General features: G+C 44.0%; 1 protein-coding gene across 3 annotated transcripts in view; it reads left to right on the forward strand.

Annotated features, from left to right (window-relative positions):
* The window catches only part of BICD2 (BICD cargo adaptor 2), an 85,165-nt gene extending 66,499 nt beyond the window's left edge, over positions 1-18,666 (forward strand). The window contains exons 3-8 of one of the 3 annotated variants that reach the window (XM_069865672.1): positions 999-1,151; positions 2,627-3,079; positions 4,299-5,318; positions 6,287-6,438; positions 13,296-13,461; positions 16,609-18,666. In XM_069865672.1, the coding sequence (XP_069721773.1) occupies positions 999-1,151; positions 2,627-3,079; positions 4,299-5,318; positions 6,287-6,438; positions 13,296-13,461; positions 16,609-16,614 (1,950 nt within the window). In that variant the 3' untranslated portion in view covers positions 16,615-18,666. Of the gene's footprint in view, positions 1-998; positions 1,152-2,626; positions 3,080-4,298; positions 5,319-6,286; positions 6,439-13,295 lie in introns of all 3 variants that reach the window. The other 2 variants (XM_069865671.1, XM_069865670.1) reach the window with 2 other exon arrangements.
* Positions 18,667-20,445: the final 1,779 nt, after the last annotated feature.

Consider the following 20,445-nt stretch of genomic DNA (forward strand, 5'->3'; position numbering starts at 1 on the left):
GGTTTGAGATGATTTAGACCTCGGTGGAAAACCCTCCTGCAATTCACAGGTACGGCCACTGAAATACCTGGATGCTAATTTTATAGGCAACTCTGTTGCCTGTTTGCCTGTCTTTGAAGATATTTCTTATCATGTTTTTGAACATAATTTTCCCTTTTTTTTAATTAAGTATATAAAGATGTGTCTTGACTGAAAATAATGTTGGAAAACACTAGACCTAAGTACAGCAAGGCATTCACATACTGGAGATGTGCTCTCTGTGTTTCAGCGTCTCTGTATATTAACAAAAAATCTAAAAATCACACTACTGCGATATTTTGGGTTTTCTTTCTTATATATCCCAAACCAATAATGGTGATTTTTTTATTTCTGAAGCCTTTGTTTAAGTCCTTGCAGAAGGCCTGGGGCTGAGGGAAGGGAACATGTTGTAAGTCAACCAGAGTTGCTGTTTCTTTCTACCTGGGATCCTGGACTTCACTTGAGCTTTAATTCAGTGTCTTTCTCAGAAAAGGATACATTGGAACATATTCCAAAGTATTGCACTGGGTATAAAGAAAAGAGCATGAAGAAAAGCTCTCCTGAAAATCAGCAACAGATATGTGTCCAAATAAGAACATTTGGAGTCAACTGAGCCTGTCTGTCTCTTCTGAACGGCCCTTCCTGCTCAAGTGTTAGCAGTTTCAGGTTTTGACTTTGGATCTGGAAAGCTTTTGTCCATTGCTTACAGGCAGTGAGGCAGCAGAGGTGTGAATGCTGCTTTTCCTGCTGCTCATTAGCTTTTCTTTGAGTCCATGGTGAGAATTTGTCACAGAAAGAAGAAACCAAACTATAATTATTGAGAAAATTACTTGAGTTTCTGTACTTTCTTGTGGTAAAGAGGAAGAGTTTCTATTTGGATGGAATCTAATTGATTAGTGTACTTAAGGAAAGATACAATTTGGCAGTTTAACTGTAGCTGACTAACTCACCATCATTTTATGGCTTGCTTGCTTTTCCAGGTGAACCAGAATGCAGAAATGCAAAGGGCCCGTCTGCGAGATGATATTAAGGAATATAAATTCCGAGAAGCGCGTTTGCTGCAAGACTACACAGAGCTCGAGGAGGAAAACATCTGCCTGCAGAAACAAGTGTCTGTCCTGAAGCAAAACCAGGTAAATTGTTCAAAATAGCAAGGATTGCTTTGGTAGCATCAGTTAATTCCTGTGTTACAGTGTGGCTGTGTCTGCTTTGAACATCCAGCCGCTCCTCTGTGTTTATAGTACTTTTGAGACCATAAGCACTGCCTTTTAGTAGCAACAGTTGTCCCAAAATGTTTAAGTCCTTTCTGTTTGTTTAAGTCCTGTTCTGCTATGGCTGTTCATACATAAGATTCTATTGCTTCTACGTTGACCTTCAAGTCCTTCCTTTGCATTCCCCCTCTTTGATGGACGTGAAGTCTCTACCAGTCTGCTTTGTTTAGTCTTTTTGCTACACTAGTATTTTGGTGTCTCTTGTAATGCTGTCTGTCCGTCCGTCCATCCATCCTTCAATCCATCCATTCATCCTTCCTCTTCTACCGCATCTATAACTAGATGAATTTCTCAACCTATGTTTTTATTCCTACTTCATGCTTGCATTCCCTCTCCAGTTCTGTTCCTCTCCTCTCTTCTGGGTACTTTCTTTAAGTATGGACTACTGTTATAGTTGTCCTGTGCTGTCAGACCTATGTGACCGCTCATCTGAAAAGTCACGTTTTGTTGCACAGTTACAGCTATTTTCAGAATTTTAGAAAACTGCAGTTTTGGAACAACTGAAGAATTTCCCTGAGTTGTCATTTGCACAGGTAATTAGATTAGGTGTGGCCTTTGGCATGGTTCACTGCTCTTTGCCCTGAAAGACGGGATATTTAGATTGGATATTAGGGAGAAATGTTTTGCTGTGAGTGTGGGGAGGCCCTGGCCCAGGTTGCCCAGAGCAGGGGTGGCTGCCCCATCCCTGGAGGGGTTCAAGGCCAGGTTGGATGGGGCTTGGAGCCCCTGATCCAGTGGGAGGTGTCCTGTGGCAGGGGAGGGGAACTGGATGGGCTTTGAGGTCCGTTCCAAGCTAAACCATTCTATAATTCTGTGATTCTGTTAATGATAGCAGATTATATAACGTTTTATTCTGAATATATAAAAGCAGCGTTTGATTGCTAGGTGCATGCCAGCAGTTTAAACCCGGTGGCATATTCTGATAGCGGTGCAGTGACAGAAGCATAGCTTTGTGATGCTGGCGTTGGGAAATGTTGAGGTTGAATTTGTGGGAAGGCTGGCCAGGGAACTTGTAAATCAAACAGGGAAAGGGCATATGTTATGTGATAGGAAAGCCTGTTTTGTAATGCCTCTGTATCAGACATTGTATCTCCTGCCTGTCTTAATTAAGCAGGAATAGATCAGCTGATTTGACAGTTTGCTTAGAAATGTTATTCCATCATCTCCGTGAAGGTGTAAGCAGTGCTCACAGTCGTAGTGCCAGACTCCAGAACTAAGAAAGTTATTTTGTTCTCATCATCTTTAGTGAAATCAGACATTCAAAAGTAAAATCGCTTGACGCCTTGCAAGCAGACGTTTTCATTAGGGTTTTTTCCCCTCCATTTGTTTATCTCCAGGTGGAGTTTGAAGGCCTGAAACATGAGATCAAAAGGCTGGAAGAGGAAACAGAATTTCTCAACAGCCAGCTAGAAGATGCCATACGGCTGAAGGAGATCTCTGAACGGCAGCTCGAGGAGGCCTTAGAGACACTGAAAACAGAGCGGGAGCAGAAGAACAATCTTCGTAAGGAGCTCTCTCACTACATGAACATCAATGACTCCATGTACAACAGCCACCTGAACATCTCTTTGGATGGACTGAAGTTCAGTGACGAAGCCACAGAGCCCAACAATGATGAAGTCATGAATGGATTTGAACAGAGCTGCCTCAGCAAACTCAGCAATGGCAAGAATAGCGCGTCGACACCCAAGAAGAACGAAAGCTTCCCTCCAGCCCCAAGCCTGGTTTCAGATCTTCTGAGTGAATTAAACATCTCTGAAATCCAGAAGCTGAAACAACAGCTTGTACAGGTAAATGGGTTTCCTGAATGACTGCCTGCTTCCAAATGGCTGTTAGAGTTTGTGTAGTCATTTCAGTCTTGTTAAGATCTCATGTGGCCACCGTACAGTATAAACAGGCTCTGACTAAATGTTTGTCAGTGGGAAAACACAGCTTTTTTGTTTTTCTTCTTTTTTCGATGCAAAGAAGCAAGCAATCACATCCTGTGTTTGGGGGAAAGGGGTAATGCATTTCTTGTGCAGAATGTTTGGTGACTACTTCATTATGGAACAAGTGAGAAAGATATAAAAAAATTGATAGTGGCTCCAGTCAGCTTCATGAAAAGGAGTTTTGTACATCATAAATAACTATTTTCTGTGACCTGTTTGAAGAACATGAAATTTTAATCATTACCAATCTTTTCTAGTTTTTATTTGTGCCATTGGGAAGTTGGAGAGTGTGAAACAAGGTACAGATTTGTGTTACCTAGAAATGTTTTGAAGTTAATTTTGTCTAGCATTTTTTAGTGTTCTGTAAAGAAAAGCCTTTGCAGAAAAAAGTGATGGATTTTTTTCAAAATGAGAACATTCAGAGGAGAAACTTTAAAAGTTTCAGTATTTCTGATTATTTCATGAAGCTCCAAGCTTCCACCATAGACTGGCTGTGTGTTTTCTAGTGTTTTCTAGGACAAGAGGGCACAGTTTTCAGCTGAAAGAGGAGAGATTGAGATGAGATCTTAGGAAGAAATATTTTCCTGTGAGAGTGAGGAGGCCCTGTCCCAGGTTGTCCCGAGCAGTGGTGGCTGCCCCATCCCTGGAGGTGTTCAAGACTAGGCTGGATGGGGCCTTAGGCAGCCTGAACCAGTGGGAGGTGTCCCTGCCCATGGGAAGGGGTTGGAACTGGATGGGCTTTGGGGCCGTTTCTAGCCCAAACCATTCCATGATTCTATGACTTGCCTGATAATTTGTAAACTTTAATTTATGTTCATCTAAAAGGTTTTTTCACAAAGAGACCATCAGCTGCAGAAGAAGTGTGTAAAAACATGCATTTCAGGGTGGAAATGGGAGAGAATTTGCAAGGGGCGCTGGGCTTGAGATACATTTTGAGTAAATTAAATAGCATTTTCCATAGTGTGCAAGCGATTGAATTTCTGTACCCATGCATACCTTGGCTAAGTTGCTATCTCTGATAATAAAGCTGTTTAAGTGATAGAGCTTGCTTTACGTAGGTGTCTGTGCTCATGCTTTTCAGATGGAAAGAGAAAAGATGAACTTGTTAACAACGCTGCAGGAATCTCAGAAGCAGCTGGAAAACACACGAGGGGCCCTCTCAGAGCAGCATGAGAAAGTTGGGAGACTCACAGAAAATCTGAATGCGATGAAGAAGCTCCAGGTCAGCAAGGAACGTCAGTCTGCGCTTGACAATGAGAAGGACCGAGACAGCCATGAGGATGGAGACTATTACGAAGTTGACATCAATGGGCCAGAGATCCTGGAGTGCAAGTACAAAGTGGCTGTGGCAGAAATTACTGACCTAAAAGAAGAGCTTAAAAATCTTAAAGCCAAATACAAAGAATGTGAGTCTAAATATGAGGAAGAGAAGAGCAGGTATGAGACAGAAAGCCAGGCTCTCACTGAAAAGATCACCTCGCTAGAGAAATCCTGTAGGCATGATAGAGATCAGGTGGCCAGGCTGGAGAAGGAGCTGAAGAAAGTGAGTGATGTTGCTGGAGAAACACAGGGCAGCCTCAGTGTGGCCCAAGATGAGCTAGTCACCTTCAGTGAAGAACTGGCCAATTTGTACCACCATGTATGCATGTGCAACAATGAAACTCCAAACAGGGTGATGTTGGATTACTACAAGGAAGGGAAAGGCGGACGCAGTAGTCCAGAGGCCAAGGGAAGAAGGTCTCCCATTCTGCTTTCTAAGGGGCTGTTAACAATAGAGCTAGGAAAGGCAGAGAATGGAAGCGGTGACAGCAGCCCATCGCCAATATCATCTCTGCCATCTCCTGTGTCAGATCCTCGGAAGGAACCAATGAACATTTACAACTTGATCGCTATAATCCGAGATCAGATCAAACACCTACAGGCTGCTGTGGACAGAACAACAGAGCTGTCCAGGCAACGTGTTGCCACTCAAGAACTTGGGCCGGTGGTAGACAAAGACAAGGAAGCTCTCATGGAAGAAATCCTAAAGTTGAAGTCACTGCTGAGCACCAAGAGAGAACAGATAGCAACTCTGAGAACTGTGTTGAAGGCCAACAAACAGGTAACCAGCTCTTACCAAAATGATGGTTAAGGTAGTGGGGAATGAGGTGATAAACATAAAAGAACTGATGTTGGAGGTCATGCTGCCGTACCCTCAGCTCAGTGGGGCTTCTGTTGCTGGTATTTGTTTGGTACAGGGCTGAGGCGAGCTGTTTCACTGAAGGCACATCACTGTCCTGCTGTAAAACTGAGCGCTGGGGCTTTAACTAACCTTTTGTCGCAGACTCATGAGACTTGTTTATTAAGCCTGAGGTAGCGTCAGTCTACTACCTATCTGAATTAGAGCAAAATAAATAAGGCTTTTCAAGGTGAGGATGTGATATGACATGGTCAAAATAACAGGCCTGAAAGGTAGTATTAGTGTGTGGGGACTGGGCTGTGCCAGTTGATACACATCAGCGGTGCAGTAGAGGAAAATAACTGCCATTAAGACACTGTGTGGCATGCTTCATTGCCTCCTCTAAAGTTAAAGGAATGCAAATTGGAATTGTATTAAAAAAGGTAAGTATGATGTTATTTGAGAAATATATCCAGACTTCCAGTTTTCTCCTAAACATTTCAATAAAGATGTTCCCAAAATGTAAGACAGGCAAAATGTGGTAAGGGTTAGAGAATAGCAAGTTACTGAGGAATGTATTTAAATATAGAGATACGAAATAGCACATTTTGCTTTTTGTGTTGAAGTGTGTAAATTTTAATTCCTTTTAGGAATTGGAGATAGATGTCACTAAGTTGGTGTTCTATAACTCCCTAGGTGCCTCTACATGGTCAATGGGAGCAGGAGACCCATGTGTCCTGCGTGTCCCCAGTGTTCAAAATGAAACTATTTAATTTATACAAGAAAAACTGACCTGAAGCTTAACATGCTAGTGCAAAGGAAATGTTTCATGATGTGAATAGTGATTAGAAATCTCTTAGCCAGCCACTTTGTGAAGAGTTTCATTAACGAGTACTTTTCTCTTAAAACAGACCGCAGAGGTGGCCCTTGCCAACTTAAAAAGCAAGTATGAAAATGAGAAAGCTATGGTTACGGAGACAATGATGAAGCTGCGAAATGAGCTGAAGGCTTTGAAGGAAGATGCTGCTACATTCTCTTCCCTGAGAGCAATGTTTGCTACAAGGTAAAGGACATAAGAGCTCTGCAAAATGTCAGAGGAAGAGCCCATGCAGAGAGGAGCAGGGAGGGGTGCCTTTTCCCCAGGCTGTCGCACTGGTTTTATCTGCAATATGTTCCAGTCAATGAGGAAAGTGCCAGGGATGTGGTAGGTTGCTAGAAAATAAGAAATTGTTGTGGTAGTATTTAATTTGGATGCGAGGTAACCCCTGGTTCTAAAAGCCGTGGGCTCTGGGGAGGAGTGACATTTAACAGTGCAGAGTGGGTGTTTGTTACACAGTGAAGGTGTGACTGCTGGTCCTGTGATGATCCAGAAAAAAGTAAAGACGTTGCAAAAATCTTATTATTCTGAGGTTGTCCATCCAGCATTTGGCATCTCTGACCTTTCATTTACCTGTGTTAGGTGATTTGGGTTACATATGTCTTTGGAACTTGCTTCTCCTTCTTAGTTCTGCTCTGTGGTATTACAGACCACAAATACCTGCTGACAAATCGGTGCTGCAGCAGTGATAAATACCAGTTGGATTGCTTACTGCTGCAGTCATTGATTTCTTCTTTGAGTCTATGCATTTCTTTTGGGGAATGCTGAGGCAACACCATGATATTACAAAATCCATATCAGCTTCACAGCTGAGAACTGAATGTGATTGGTTTGCCTTGTAGCAAACCAGTTAGCTCCTGGGCAGAGATGATCCTGGAGAACAGGAGAAGAAAAAGCTGGATCTAAAAGTTGACAGTCTCATCTTGGTGAGATTCACCAGGGACATGTCTGGCAATGTTGCATTTACCTGTGTGTTCCATGCACTGGAGAAGAGAGACTGTAAAGGAAGCAGAACAGAGCTGGCAAATATTTAAGAATGCTTTCCATGAAGCACAAGAGTGCTCAGTCCCCACCTCAAGGAAGTGAGGCAGGGAAGGGAAGAGACTGGCATGACTGAGTTGAGGCCTGCTGATCACACTAAAGAAGAAGAGGGAATTGCACAGGCAATGCAAGCAGGGACAGGGAACCTGGGATGTCTATAGAGACATGGCCTGGCTGGGTAGGGATGAGGTCAGGAAGGCCAAGGCACAGCTGGAGCTGAACTTGGCAAGGGAAGTGAAGACTAACAAGAAAGGCTTCTATAGGTATGTCAATCAGAAAAGGAAGGTTAAAGAGAACGTACCCCCACGGATGATTGAAAATGGTGAAGGAGAAGGCTGAGATACTCAACGACTTTTTTGCATCATTCTTCATTGATAACTGCTCTCCTCACCCCTCCTGGGTCGTGGGAGAACAAGATGGTGACCAGGGGGATAAACCCCCTCCCACTGTAGAGGAGGGTCAGGTTCATGACCACCTGAGGAACCTGAACATATATAAGTCTATGGAACCTCATGAGATGCATTCCAGAGTCCTGAGGGAATTGGCTGATGTGTTTGCCAAGCCACTCTCCATGATATTTGAAAAGCCATGGCAATCAGAAGTCCCTGGTGTCTGGAAGAAGGGTAACATTGTGCCCATTTTTAAAAAGGGTAGAAAAGACGACCCTGGGAACTACTGACCTGTCAGCCTCACCTCAGTGCCTGGGAAGATCACGGAACAGATCCTCCTAGAAGCTCTGCTAAAGCACATGGAGGACAGAGAGGTGATTAGTGGTGGACAGCATGCCTTCACCAGAGGCAAGTCCTTTATGACCAAGCTAGTGGCTTTCTATGATGGGGTAACCACACCAGTGGACGCGGGAAAACTAGCAGATGTGATAACGCCTTTGGCATCGTCCCCCACAACATCTTTCTCTCTAAATTGAAGAGATATGGATTTGATGGGTGGACTATTCGGTAAGTAAGAAATTGGTTGAATGGTCGTATTCAGAGAGTAGTGGTCAACGACTTGAAATCCAGATGGAGATCTGTGACAAGTGGTGTCCCTCAGGGGTCCGTACTGGCACCAGTGCTGTTTCATATCTTCAACAGCGATATAGACAGCGAGGTTGAGTGCACCTTCAGCAAGTTTGCAGATGACACCAAGCTGAGTGGTGCAGCTGCAACAGTGGAAGGATGGGATGTCATCCAGAGGGACCTGGACAGGCTGGAGAAGTGGGGCTGTGAGAACCTCATGAGGTTCAACAGGGCCAAGTGCAAGGTCCTACACCTGGGTTGAAGCAATCCCTGGTTTCAATGCAGGATGGGGGATGATGTGATTGAGAGCAGCTCTGCAGAGAAGGACTTGGGAGTGCTGATTGATGAGAAGCTTGACATGAGCTGGTAATGTGTGCTCGCAGCCCAGAAGGCTTCAAAAGCAGCGTGGCCATCAGGTTGAGGGAGGTGATTCTGCCCTTCTGTTTCTCTCATGTGAGACCTCATCTGGAGTATTGTGTCCGGTTCTGGAATCCTCAACAGAAGAAGGATATGGAGGTGTTGGAACGGGTCCAGAGGAGGCTACAAAGATGATCAGAGGGCTGGAGCACCTTCCATATGAGGACAGGCTGAGAGAGCTGGGGTTGTTCCACCTGGAGAAGAGAAGGCTGTGAGGTGACCTTAGAGCGACCTTCCAATACCTGAAGGGGACCAACAAGATAGCAGGGGAGGGACTGTTTGTGAAGTCTTGTAGGACAAGGGGCACTGGGTATAAACTGGAGAGGGGCAGATTTAGGCTAGACATAAGGAAGAATTTCTTCACGATGAGAGTGGTGACGCCCTGGCCTAGACTGCCCAGGGGAGTTGTGGCTGCCCCATCCCTGGAGGTGTTTGAGGCCAGGTTGGATGGGGCTTGGGCAGCCTGGTCTAGTGGGAGGTGTTCCTGCCCATGGTAGGGGGTTGGAACTAGATGACCTTTTAGGCCCCTTCCAACCCAAACTATTCTATGATTCTATGCTGCTTACTGAAGCCTAGACCCTTACTTTTCAGTTAACCTAGGGGATGGGAGAGGCAGTATGTGCTGGGTGCTGTTTCTTTCCTGCTTTCTCTGGACACTTTAAAAGAGCAAAACCGAAATAGAGAAGGTTTTCTTTGTCATCTGCTGCAAAGCACCCTAATCAGGAATTACAAGGATGCTTAGGAGGATTCCTGAGGCTTTTCTGTATCGTCTTTTATGGGGTGGTTCTGCAGCAGCTCTCATGTTCCCTGAGTAATCTTTGGCTTCCTGGTGATTCTGCATTTCTCAGCAATAACCCTGCACATGGGTAAGCCTGGAAAGGAGAAATGGATACCAAGGAATGCTAGGGGTTGAATTGTGGCAGCTCATTGTGCTGGAGGAAGGAATGCCCTGTGCAGTGTAGATTTGTTCTACTTTCTTCTCTTACTCTCTTTCTGGAGTGTAATTAGTATGCAGGAATTGCAATCTTTGTTAGTTGTAGATTAGCCTGAAGCCAAGAGGAAAGAGAAAAAACACACTGTTAACTTTCAGTGATCTTCCCTGGATGCTGGTAACTGCAGTGTGGTCCCCTGGCAGTGTTCCTGCATGAGAGTGACTGTGGACGGCTTTGGAGAGGAAGAATTGTCAGAGAGATACCACAGGGTGATTCTCTCACTGCTTTTCCCTTAGTGTGTTATCCATAGATCAATCTTACCATTTTCCTGGAAAGCCAATAATGAGGATTACTTGGCATGGAAAAATTGGAGGCAGAATAGATTTTTTTTTTCTGAAAGCCCCAAACTGGTGAGCTCTGTCCTGGAACTGTCAGGGAGAGTGGTGGGTGGCTTCAGGCAGGAGCGAGGTTTGGGGATGCACAACAGATTCCCTGCCTGAGATGAACAATTGTGATTCCTGAAGTTAGGCTTTACTTAGTGACTGTAGTGGAAAAAAGAGAGGCCAAGGAGAACTTGAAAAGCTGAGGGTGGTGTGGGTGGGGGCGTGGTCTGCTGAGCCTTTGATTTTGTGAGCACTTGCATTCCTCATCATTGCATGGCAGATCAGCAGCTTATGTTTTGCATCTGGCCTGATACAGAGGCGGTTGCATAGGACAGGAAGAGTTGCTGTTTTCTCCCTGCATGCCCAGCGTTTCAGATACCACAACAGCTACCAAGACCTGTTACTGCATGTAGCGTCCTGTCACCCCTTTCCCCCAGTCTCTGGTCAGAGTGGAGAAGGAGCACAGTCGTCAGCCGAGTGTGTTCCTCTGCCATGGTTATTTCATCCAAGTCTCTGTTTCAGGTAAGGTGGATTTTGAAGGAGTGCTCCTAGGTACTGTGGTGAAGATAAACTCAAAAGCAGGTTTTGAGTCTGATTTCGTGGAGTCATAGGATGCTTGTTTGGAAAAGACCTTGAAGGTCATTGAGTCCAACCACACCTGTCCTCTACTAAACCATCCTTGAGCACCTCCTCTGCCTGTCTTTTTAAATCCCTCCAGAGATGGGGACACCACCACTGCCCTGGGCAGCTGTTCCAGTTCCTGAGAACCCTTTCAGTCAAGAAGTGTTTCCTAATAGTCAATCTAAACCTCCCCTGGTGCAACTTGAGGCCATTCCCTCTTGTCCCTTCTTCCCCAGGAGAAGAGACCAGCACCCAACCCACACAACCTCCTTTCCAGGAGGTGCAGAGAGCTCCCTTCCCTGCTCCTACTAGCCACACCACTGCTGATCCAAGACAGGATGCTGTTGGCCTCCTTGGCCACCTGGACCACTACTGGCTGTTGTTCAGCCACTGTTGACCAGTACCCCCAGGTCCTTTTCCACCAGGCCACTTTTCAGCCAATCTTCCCCAAGCCTGGAGCACTGCCTGGGGCTGTTGTGCCATATCAGAATTGTGTGGCAGCCCTGTTGTCTTCAGCATCACAAAGAATCTCTTAACAGCCTGCAGTTTGTGGTGTTTCCTCTCTGGCCAAGAAGTTTGTATGGGCAGAGGCCTGTAACACGTGGTTGGGCCCTCACCCCACTGTGCTGGTGTCAGTGCTGTGTTTGAGCGTGGGGTGAAGCAGACTGCTGCACAGAGAGCCATTTTTCCCACAGGAAACCACCCATTTTGTAGGATGCATCCTAGAGAGCTGTAACAATACATGAGAGTTGAAGCCGGGGCATGAATATAGTAACTGACCTAATTTCCTTTTGAAAGTAGGTTAATCCCACTAATTTGACAATACTACTAGCTATTTTTAATAAGTCATGAAAATACAATAAGACAAAGAAGGCTTGTACAACACAGATTAACAGCTCCCAGCACTGAGGGGCCTTGGCAGCACTGTGCACCACCACACTCCTAAATAGCTGTTGTATGAAGGAATAAATCCAGATCTGTATAATGTGGATGTACAGATGATAGCTGTCTTTTTGAAGTCCAGATGTTCTTAATCAATGCATACATCCCTGTTGTGTGCACAAACTGGTTGAAAGCACTGGAAGCCAGATTAGAATCTGCCCTGTAGAGATGAAAATGGAATTTATCTGCTTAATTAGACTGCAATAGGTATTTACGTATCACTGTATTAAAATCATTTTAATCTTTCACTAGTAAACTCTCTCTTCACCACAAAAAAAAAGATGCAATCACTTCTCCATTTAATAGGATAGGGCCGTATAATAATGATAGTATGAGAGGGGACAGTTTTAAGCTGAAAGAGGGGAGATTGATATGACATTTTAGGAAAAAACTGTGAGAGTGAGGAGGCCCTGGCCCAGGCTGCCCAGAGCAGTGGTGGCTGCCCCATCCCTGGAGGGGTTCAAGGCCAGGCTGGATGGGGCTTGGAGCCTCTGATCCAGTGGGAGGTGTCCCTGCCCATGGCAGGGGGTGGAACTGGATGGGCTTTGAAGTCCCTTCCAGCCCAAACCGTTCCATGATTCTCTGATCTTATCCTCTGATTGACAGTAGAATGACAGCTGATGAATCTGCACCTGAATGCAGTTTTGCTCTGTGTAGTTTTTTTCCAGTCTACTTTATATTACGTAATGGCAATAAATGTCCCTTAAAGCTAAGGGCTTTTCTATTTTGATGTTGAAAGGAACTTCTCTGATAATATTTTTGCTTTTATGTAGAAGGTATGTTTTACAGATGCAGCTTTTGTAAATTCCAGCCAGTACCTGTGAATATTGCTTTTTCTACCCACAGGTGTAGTTGCTCTTCTGTTTGCAGTCTGCATGTGAAGATGTTAATTTTTAACTTGTTCAAGATGCACTGTGGGAGTTAAGGAACTCCCAAGCTCAGTGGAAGTGACTGTAGATGAAACAGCTTGCAGGTGTTCATCCCCCTTCCCATGGAATGCTTAAATTGCTTTAGAACTGATTTTGATGGTGAAAACTATTATATAAAGGCCACTCACTGCAGAGAAAACAGTAATAAAATAGCATTTACAGAGTGTTTATATCAGGAATCAGAGTAGGGTGAAGTATAATTATGAAAGATGCTTGCTTTTAGCAGTGGTGTTCAGTCACAACTGGAAATCTGTTTGGTCTCCATGTGTAAAGTTACAGCTTACAGAGTTCAAGTGCACACCAAATGATGCTGACAGCTATTCCAGCAATGGTCTTCTTGCCGCACTCCTGCTGTTTCCCTCAAGCTCCCTGTCCAGCCTCAAGCTCAGAACCGTTGCGGTCTCTGTGCAAGCACAGCCGAAGTTAACTTGTCTGCATTGTGCCTGCTCTGCACAGAAGAACGCGTTACTGACCTTTCAGACATGAGTCCTTCGAGATCAGTCTCAGTGTTGTCATTATCTAAGGATGCTGTTAATTATTCTGCATCTTGGTAGGTGTGAACGTCACTGCTGAGTGTGGGGTTGCAAGAACCCTGGTGAAAAGTGATTGTGGTTCTGTACAGGTTTTGTTGAAGTTCCTGTCTAAAAGAGTGTGTATGCAAGTAACTTCAGAGCTGTCACTCTGCTAACATTGGCCGGGCCCACAGGAACTGTTTGTAGAGGTGGAGACAGGTTTGCTAAAGGTTGATGTATTTCGTTGCAGATGTGATGAATATGTCACACAGCTGGATGAAATGCAGCGGCAGCTCGCAGCAGCTGAGGATGAGAAGAAGACTCTCAACTCCTTGCTTCGGATGGCTATCCAGCAGAAACTGGCCCTGACCCAGCGCCTGGAGCATTTGGAGCTGGACCACGAGCAGTCCAAAAGGGTGCGCACAAAATCCGCTTCCAAAGCCAAGAGCAGTAACCCGACTGTAAGTCACATTCGGTCCTGCGGAGACAGGGCTGAAGGATCTGTCCTTAACAACCAGGTGTTCTGTAGCGAGAAGTATAAAATTTATTGTGACTAGAACAGGCGTGTAGAAAAATCATATTATGCATCTTATTTTATGCTGTGTCAGCGTAAATCCCCACTATCTAACGTCGCAGTGAGTTGACTTGTACTAGTATGTTGTTGAACCAGGTAATACACATTGTATTATGATGGTTTTAACTGTATCTAATTCATAAGTGCGGGGATGCTATTAACAAGTTAATAGTGGGAAGGAATTAGCTTTTTCCACAATTAACGTGTATGCGGTTTGCTGTTTGTGGTAAGTGTTGAGTACACCTGATATAGTATATCTGGTGCTACGAACTGTAGTCTGTATAGCACAAGTGTGATCCTGCCTCCAGGGTTGCAGCATGCTTCAGTAAATACTTCCATAGGCAGGAACAAGCAGAATACCTTCCTTGTTATTGTGGATTAAGAAGTGGTGAAAAGCAAATGTTAAAATTAGAGGTTTGTCTTGAAAATGCAGAGCATTTTGAAACTGGAATTCAAATTCTTTGGCACGTTGTGGCAGACATTGAGAACCTGCTGTCGTATTACCACTGACCAAAGCCGTAAAGCTTTTATAGGCTATAAAAGCTAGGAAGAAACTTGTTAGGGTACATTATTTACGCTGCTTCCCTCTCTTCAGGAGGTTAAGCAGAAGAAACTTGCACATTTATATTCCAAATATGCAATGTTTATCCCATCTGATATAAAACGTAAAATTCTCAGAACTGGGATCCTACCTGGCAGACAGTTCCACTGTAAAGTCACACTGTGGAAAGGTGTCATGTCCCGAAAGGGTCTTTGTAGTCTCACGTTGCTCCTTGCAAGCACACCACATTGGAAAGAAGCTGTTTTATATACTGCTGTAGCCGCACGACGTAGGTGTATAGAGTTGATGTGACTGTGCTGTAGGATTATTGGTCACAGAGCAGTTGTTCTCAGCTTTCAGTCTTTCTCTACATCAAGAGTATCACAGAGCTCTGATCAGGTTTTGAAGTACACAAGATTTTGCATTCCCAATGCAAGCACTTGTTTCACAAGGCTCTACATTATAGGCAAAGAAATTGAACCAGATCATCCTGTGAAGCATTATTTGTGAAGTAGCTTAGTATACATATTAATCTTTACAAGCAAATAAACCTTTGTCTGCTGTGGAACTTGTAAGGGGCCTTTTAGCCACTTAATTACAATATGTTTGATAATATGAAAGTGTACTTCAGAACCGGTGCCTAGAGAAAAAGATTGAAGATGTTGTTTCTAAAATCTGTGGAGCACATCAAGGCACGCTTTGTTCTTTGAACCAGAGTTTGCAAGTGCCTCGCCTCACACTTTATTTTAATGTAAAGCCCTGTTCATTTTGTACTCCTTCAAATAACTTTGTATGCCTATAGTATTACTAAAAGCAACGCGAGCCTGCTCCCGCTGCCTGCTTGATGGTGATGTTTGCTAAAGCCATCCTAACCCTCTTGCTGCGGTGCCAGCTTCGACAGAGGATCTGCAGCTCACTTCCCGCGCAGTGTGCTCTGCCTATTAAGTAGTCAGGAGATATCCCAGTGCTAACAAGAGGTAATATGGAGCACATCTCGTTTTCTCCGTGAAGGGAAACCACCTGGAATTTGACTTCCCAGCTAGTAGAAGGGGCAGCTTCTAATTTCATTCATTGAGATTTTAAAAAAAAATGGAGTTCTGGAAAGCTTGCTCCAAAGCTGGGAGCCATCGGAATGCCACAGTCCCATGCCAGAATTGCATTTGCCAATATCAAGAGGAGGAAAAATTGTTTTAAGTCAGATATGTTGCTCAAACATCACTGCTTGAGCAGCTTAAACAATTCTGGCTTTGGAAACTGGGCCCTGTGTGTTATTACTTTTTTTTAGAAAACACTGAATTCTCCTGAATTTGAGTTTTAATCTTGCTAAATAGCAGGTTTGATAGTCTAGAAGCGAGGCACCTTTTAACAGTTTTCAATCCTGCTTTCTCATCTTTACTGCACAATCTCCCAAAGGCCTTTACTCTCCTCATTCCTGCATGAAGTGTGATTTAAAAAATACTCTGTAAAAGCAGGCAGTTGAGTGCTAACTTTGCTCCAATAGAAACAATTACCATTTTGCTTCCGCTATGGTAGGGAGCTTTAACAGTTTTCACTGCTTCCATGTCTCTCATGGCAGTATTTTTGCAAAATACCAATGGCAAAAAGGAAAATGGGAGAAACTGATTGAATGCATTGTTAGTTTTTTTTTCAAACTAACTGGAACTTTATAGAAGGGTTTCATTGTTATTGGATGGTGAGTGTCATTGTCAGTCTTAACTCACGTTCAGTTCCAGGTATGAGCAATTTTGGTTTTAGCCCAGTAATTTCAGTCGTCATTTCCATCTTCATTCATTCCTTTGGATATTTAAAATACAAAAAAGCCAAGAAATCTGGCTGCTATTTGAGCTGTCAAGGTTCTGGTTTAAATTTTAGCGCCTGTTACAGAGAGCGGTGAGGAGTGGCGGTAAGGTGACCTGGTCCTGCTGTTTGTATTTTTAGATAGTATTTCAGATAGAGACTTGTAACTCTTGATTAACATTTTCTTGAAACGTACCTTTGCTGTATGTCTTTCACGTCACTTCCAATGGGTTGGGATAAAGCATGGATAATTCCGTAAGCCGGCACCTACCTCTGCAAGCAAGATGTTCTTCGAGATGGTGTTCTCTGCATGACACACTGACCTGCATGCTTCTGGGGTACTTAAAGCTTCATTCAGAATGTTTCTTGCACATTTATTGCTGTTAACTTGTGCTGGAGTGGCAAAGCTTTATTCAGTACTTGTAAGAAACCTTTCTGCAAAGCTCCTGCTTCCAGGCTAAACCCGTAAGGCATCATTTCACCACCTTGGAAAGCCAGATTGGCTGCTTCTGCCCCAGCGATCTAACAGATGCCCTTGACCAACTAACCTGCTTCCGCAGCACGGCGGTGTACCTCTTGAGTTCTTTCATTGAGAAATAAACACTGATTATTTTTTTTTCCCTAATGCTATGTTATTTTTCCATTTTTCAGCTGTAGAGTAGTCCCTGGAGAAGCCTTTCCAACAGTGCAACAGCATTCCTTAGCCTCTTTCCTTGTGGTTAACAGTGGTAGCCCATTGCACAAAGAGTGGGAACCACTGACCTAACTCTTGAAAACACCTTTTCCTGTGTACTACCTGAACCTTCCTTTTATGTCTGAAGCTGTAAAACAAACAAGCTTTCCCTGTAAGTGCTGCTGCAGTAAGAAACCTTACAAGTGCTGAAGAAACCCATGTAACGCTCACCATTAGCGTGTGATCGACTAGAAATGCTCGGATGGGGAACTCCTCACTTCATTGCAGATGCTCAGTTTTTACCTGATTGTTAAACCTGTGCACTTTGGTATTTTTCTTTAGCTTCTTTAGTTCCTTACATAGAAGAGTTTATATAAATGCAGTGGTTTGTGCTCATAGTCTCCAATTTGGGCTTGTGATTTTCAAACTCTCCATCAGTGTGTGGCAGAGATTTGGGGGGTCTCTAATTGTAATTAGAAAAGAGTTTCAACACAAATCTGGAGCTCTGCTAAACTGTGTGCTGTGCTTCAGCAGCTTTTTTTATTATTATAAACTGTTGAGCTTTATATGTTTAAATTACTGATTCTGTTTTTTTTAACTGCCATGTTCATTAAGAAATCCAGGGTATTCAAATTCTGGGGTTTTTTTCATATTGTATTATTATTCTTAGGAATAGTTCAATGTAACAAGAAGAAAACTTGTCTTTGCTCTGGTTAAAACAGTAATAGGCACTTGAAAAATATAAAATAAGTAGTATTACCTATAAATTCCAGAATTCCTGGGTTTTAGGAAGTTGAAGTATTATTGATTAACAGAATTTTATACAACTATACCAGTGAAATTCCAAATTGGAATTGTTTTGTTACTTTTTCATTTTATTGTGCCAAATTGTGGTACATTTAGAAAGAAAAATTCTAAAGTTGTCGATGATTGATAGGGTGTTCTGTATCAGCGCCTTTCTGTCGTTAATTATTGCCAGTAGTGCCTTTAATCATTTTAAGGGAGACTCCTAGAATAGCTCAGTCAAGGTCCTGTAACGTAAAAGAACTGGAACGGCTGGTTTGGAATTCAGTGAAGACCTGGAGCAATAAGTGCAGAACGAGCTCCCCTTTCGCACATTTTGACTAGAGGTTATAGACTCAAGGACTTGTGAAGAATTCTGTTACTCAATGATATTTCACCATGCAAATCCTTGCAAATTCAGGGGTATAAAGAAAAAAAAAAAAACAACCACAAACAAACCTAATCAACCCCGAATTCACTTCGGGAACCAAGCGGACTCGTGGTGAACCAACGCATCAAGGCATTTGTGGTGCCAGTACCGAGGGCGTATAGGAACACGGACGTTGCGTTAGCTTTGTGCAGTGGTGGATGCAGTTAACCATAGCGCTGTTGGCAAATGTGACCAATGAAACACGGATATATCCTCTTGCATGTTGTACGTAATCCTTGTGATTCCAGGAAATAGAAACGAAGGAGCGCATCGACAAGCTGAGCCATCGCTGCCGTTTGTTGAGGCTCACTTGAGAGATTAAATTGGTACCTGTGGGGGGAGCATTCCCACCCCTCAAAACCAGTATAAATTGAAATGACGTTGCCAGTGGGGAAGAGAGTTCTGTTTGCTGGAAAGAAGCATTGTTATTCCTAGATGTGGGGACTTGTATTTCCATCTTCTGTTACAGTATTGATTCATAAGAACTATTGTTGCATTTAAACTTACTCCATTTGTATGTGGGTATTTATTTGAGCTGATGTCAGAGTACTGTACTATGTTTTATGTGCATTGCCTTCTAGCGGTGGGTTGGTTTTCATTTAATGTCAATTGCATGTATTCCTGCCAAGTAACCTTTACACGGATGGGAGTGGGGGGAATACGAGATACGGGATCTCCTTACCAGTGTAACCCTTGTGTGATGGGATAACCTAGGAGGCGTAGTGGGCAACACATCACAAGTTAATAAAGTGTTTAATGTAGGAAAGCAATCTGCCTGCTTAAAGGTAGTCACATTGGCAGTACCAATAAAGGAGAAAAGAAATTGCGTTTTCTGCTTCTTGTTTCCACATTTTAAAAAGGTGCTGTTTCAATCCAAAGCGATTTTAAGTGTAGGGATGAATATATATGCAGCAGGGCAAGGGGGGTGTTTCTGCCCCTCTGCTCCACTCTTGTGAGACCGTAGTCGAAGCCCTGCGTTCAGTGCCAGAGTCCCCAGCACAGGAGGGACATGGAGCTGTTGGAATGGGGCCAGAAAAGGCCATAGAGACAATCCGACTGCTGGAGCACCTCCCACCCGGGGCCAGGCTGAGAGAGTTGGGGTTGTTCAGCCTGGAGAAGAAAAGGCTGCGGGGAGACCCTGGAGCAGCTTCCAGTGCTGAAAGGAAAGCCGGGGAGGGGCTTTTGATCAGGGAGGGCAGGGACAGGATGGGGGGGATGGTTTTCATCTGAAAGAGGGGAGACTGAGATGAGATCTTAGGGAGAAATGCTTTGCTGTGAGGGTGAGGAGGCCCTGGCCCAGGTTGCCCAGAGCAGTGGTGGCTGCCCCATCCCTGGAGGGGTTCAAAGCCAGGCTGGATGGGGCTTGGAGCCTCTGATCCAGTGGGAAGTGTCCCTGCCCATGGCAGGGGTGGAACTGGATGGGCTTTAAGGTCCCTTCCAAGCTACAACCACTCCATGATTCGATGATCTTTGCACACAAATGACAGCAGAACAAGGACAAAGCTGTTGAAATAGTAAAACAGTGCAATCCAAAAATGATGTAGTAAGAAAATAAGGAAATGAAAAGCTTGGCTGGCTATTGGTTAAAACAGTTCTTTGACTCCTTCCTGTGTAGAAAAGCTACCGTGGCTGGTGGGAATGTGGCCTGTGCAGTATGGGGAGGGTGGGTCACCCACTGTGTTCCAGACTCTGGACGTTGCTGTATTTGGTCACTGGAAAAGGAATCCACCCACTGATGTCACTCGGACCTTCCAAAAGATAAAGGGAAGTAGACCTGGAAGTCCCCATGTACCAGTTTGCTTTTTGGAGATCCCACTGGATAACATAGTAAAATTCAGTCACACAAATACAACAGAAGCTGGAGTTTAAAAATATATTCATGTTCTTGTGTTTTTTAAAGGCTAACAATGTAGATTAACCTATAGGACCGGAAAAATATATTTTTCCACCCAAGGACTTAGCAAAACCAATGAACTGTAAAGATCCCTTCTGTGAGGTCAAAACCAAGCAAGGCAGCCAGTTAATGTGATTATTTTCAGTACATGGCTGTTTTGAGTAGTGCATCGAATATGGTATGAATAAAAGCTTCATGCAAACATTCCTTAGCAATTGTGGGGAAAAAACACAAACTGCTCAAGAGATGGTTTCATCGTCTTCCCTCCTTTTCTTCCAAGAGGTGATGGCCTTTCCCAGGGAAGGAGGTGGTTGCTGCTTCTCCAGGCAAAAGCAAATTTCCTCAAGGTGCTCTGGCAGCTGCAGTGAGCGATCTTCCCTTGCACTGAGCATGGGAGCTCCGAGGTCATTGAGACCTGATCTGCGTCAGCCTCACCTTGGCCAGCCCTGGGACGCTGGGACGCGCTGTTCTGAGCTAAGACTTTAAGGTTAGGCATTTATCTAAGTGTAAAAGGTTTCAGATGTGGTAATGGGGGAAGGGGAGTGTAAACAAACAAACAAGCTGTGTCTGGTTTCAGCTATTAAAGTAGACGATTTGTGCAGTGCCGCTAACGTACCAAGCGGGCGCAGTGTGGTGAAAGCTGATTTTTGTGATTATGCTGGAGAAAACCCGAACGGAAGGTTCTCACAGAATCACTAGGTTGGAAAA

This window comes from Phaenicophaeus curvirostris, chromosome 11 (genome assembly GCF_032191515.1).
Source record: "Phaenicophaeus curvirostris isolate KB17595 chromosome 11, BPBGC_Pcur_1.0, whole genome shotgun sequence".
Lineage (NCBI taxonomy): Eukaryota > Metazoa > Chordata > Aves > Cuculiformes > Cuculidae > Phaenicophaeus > Phaenicophaeus curvirostris.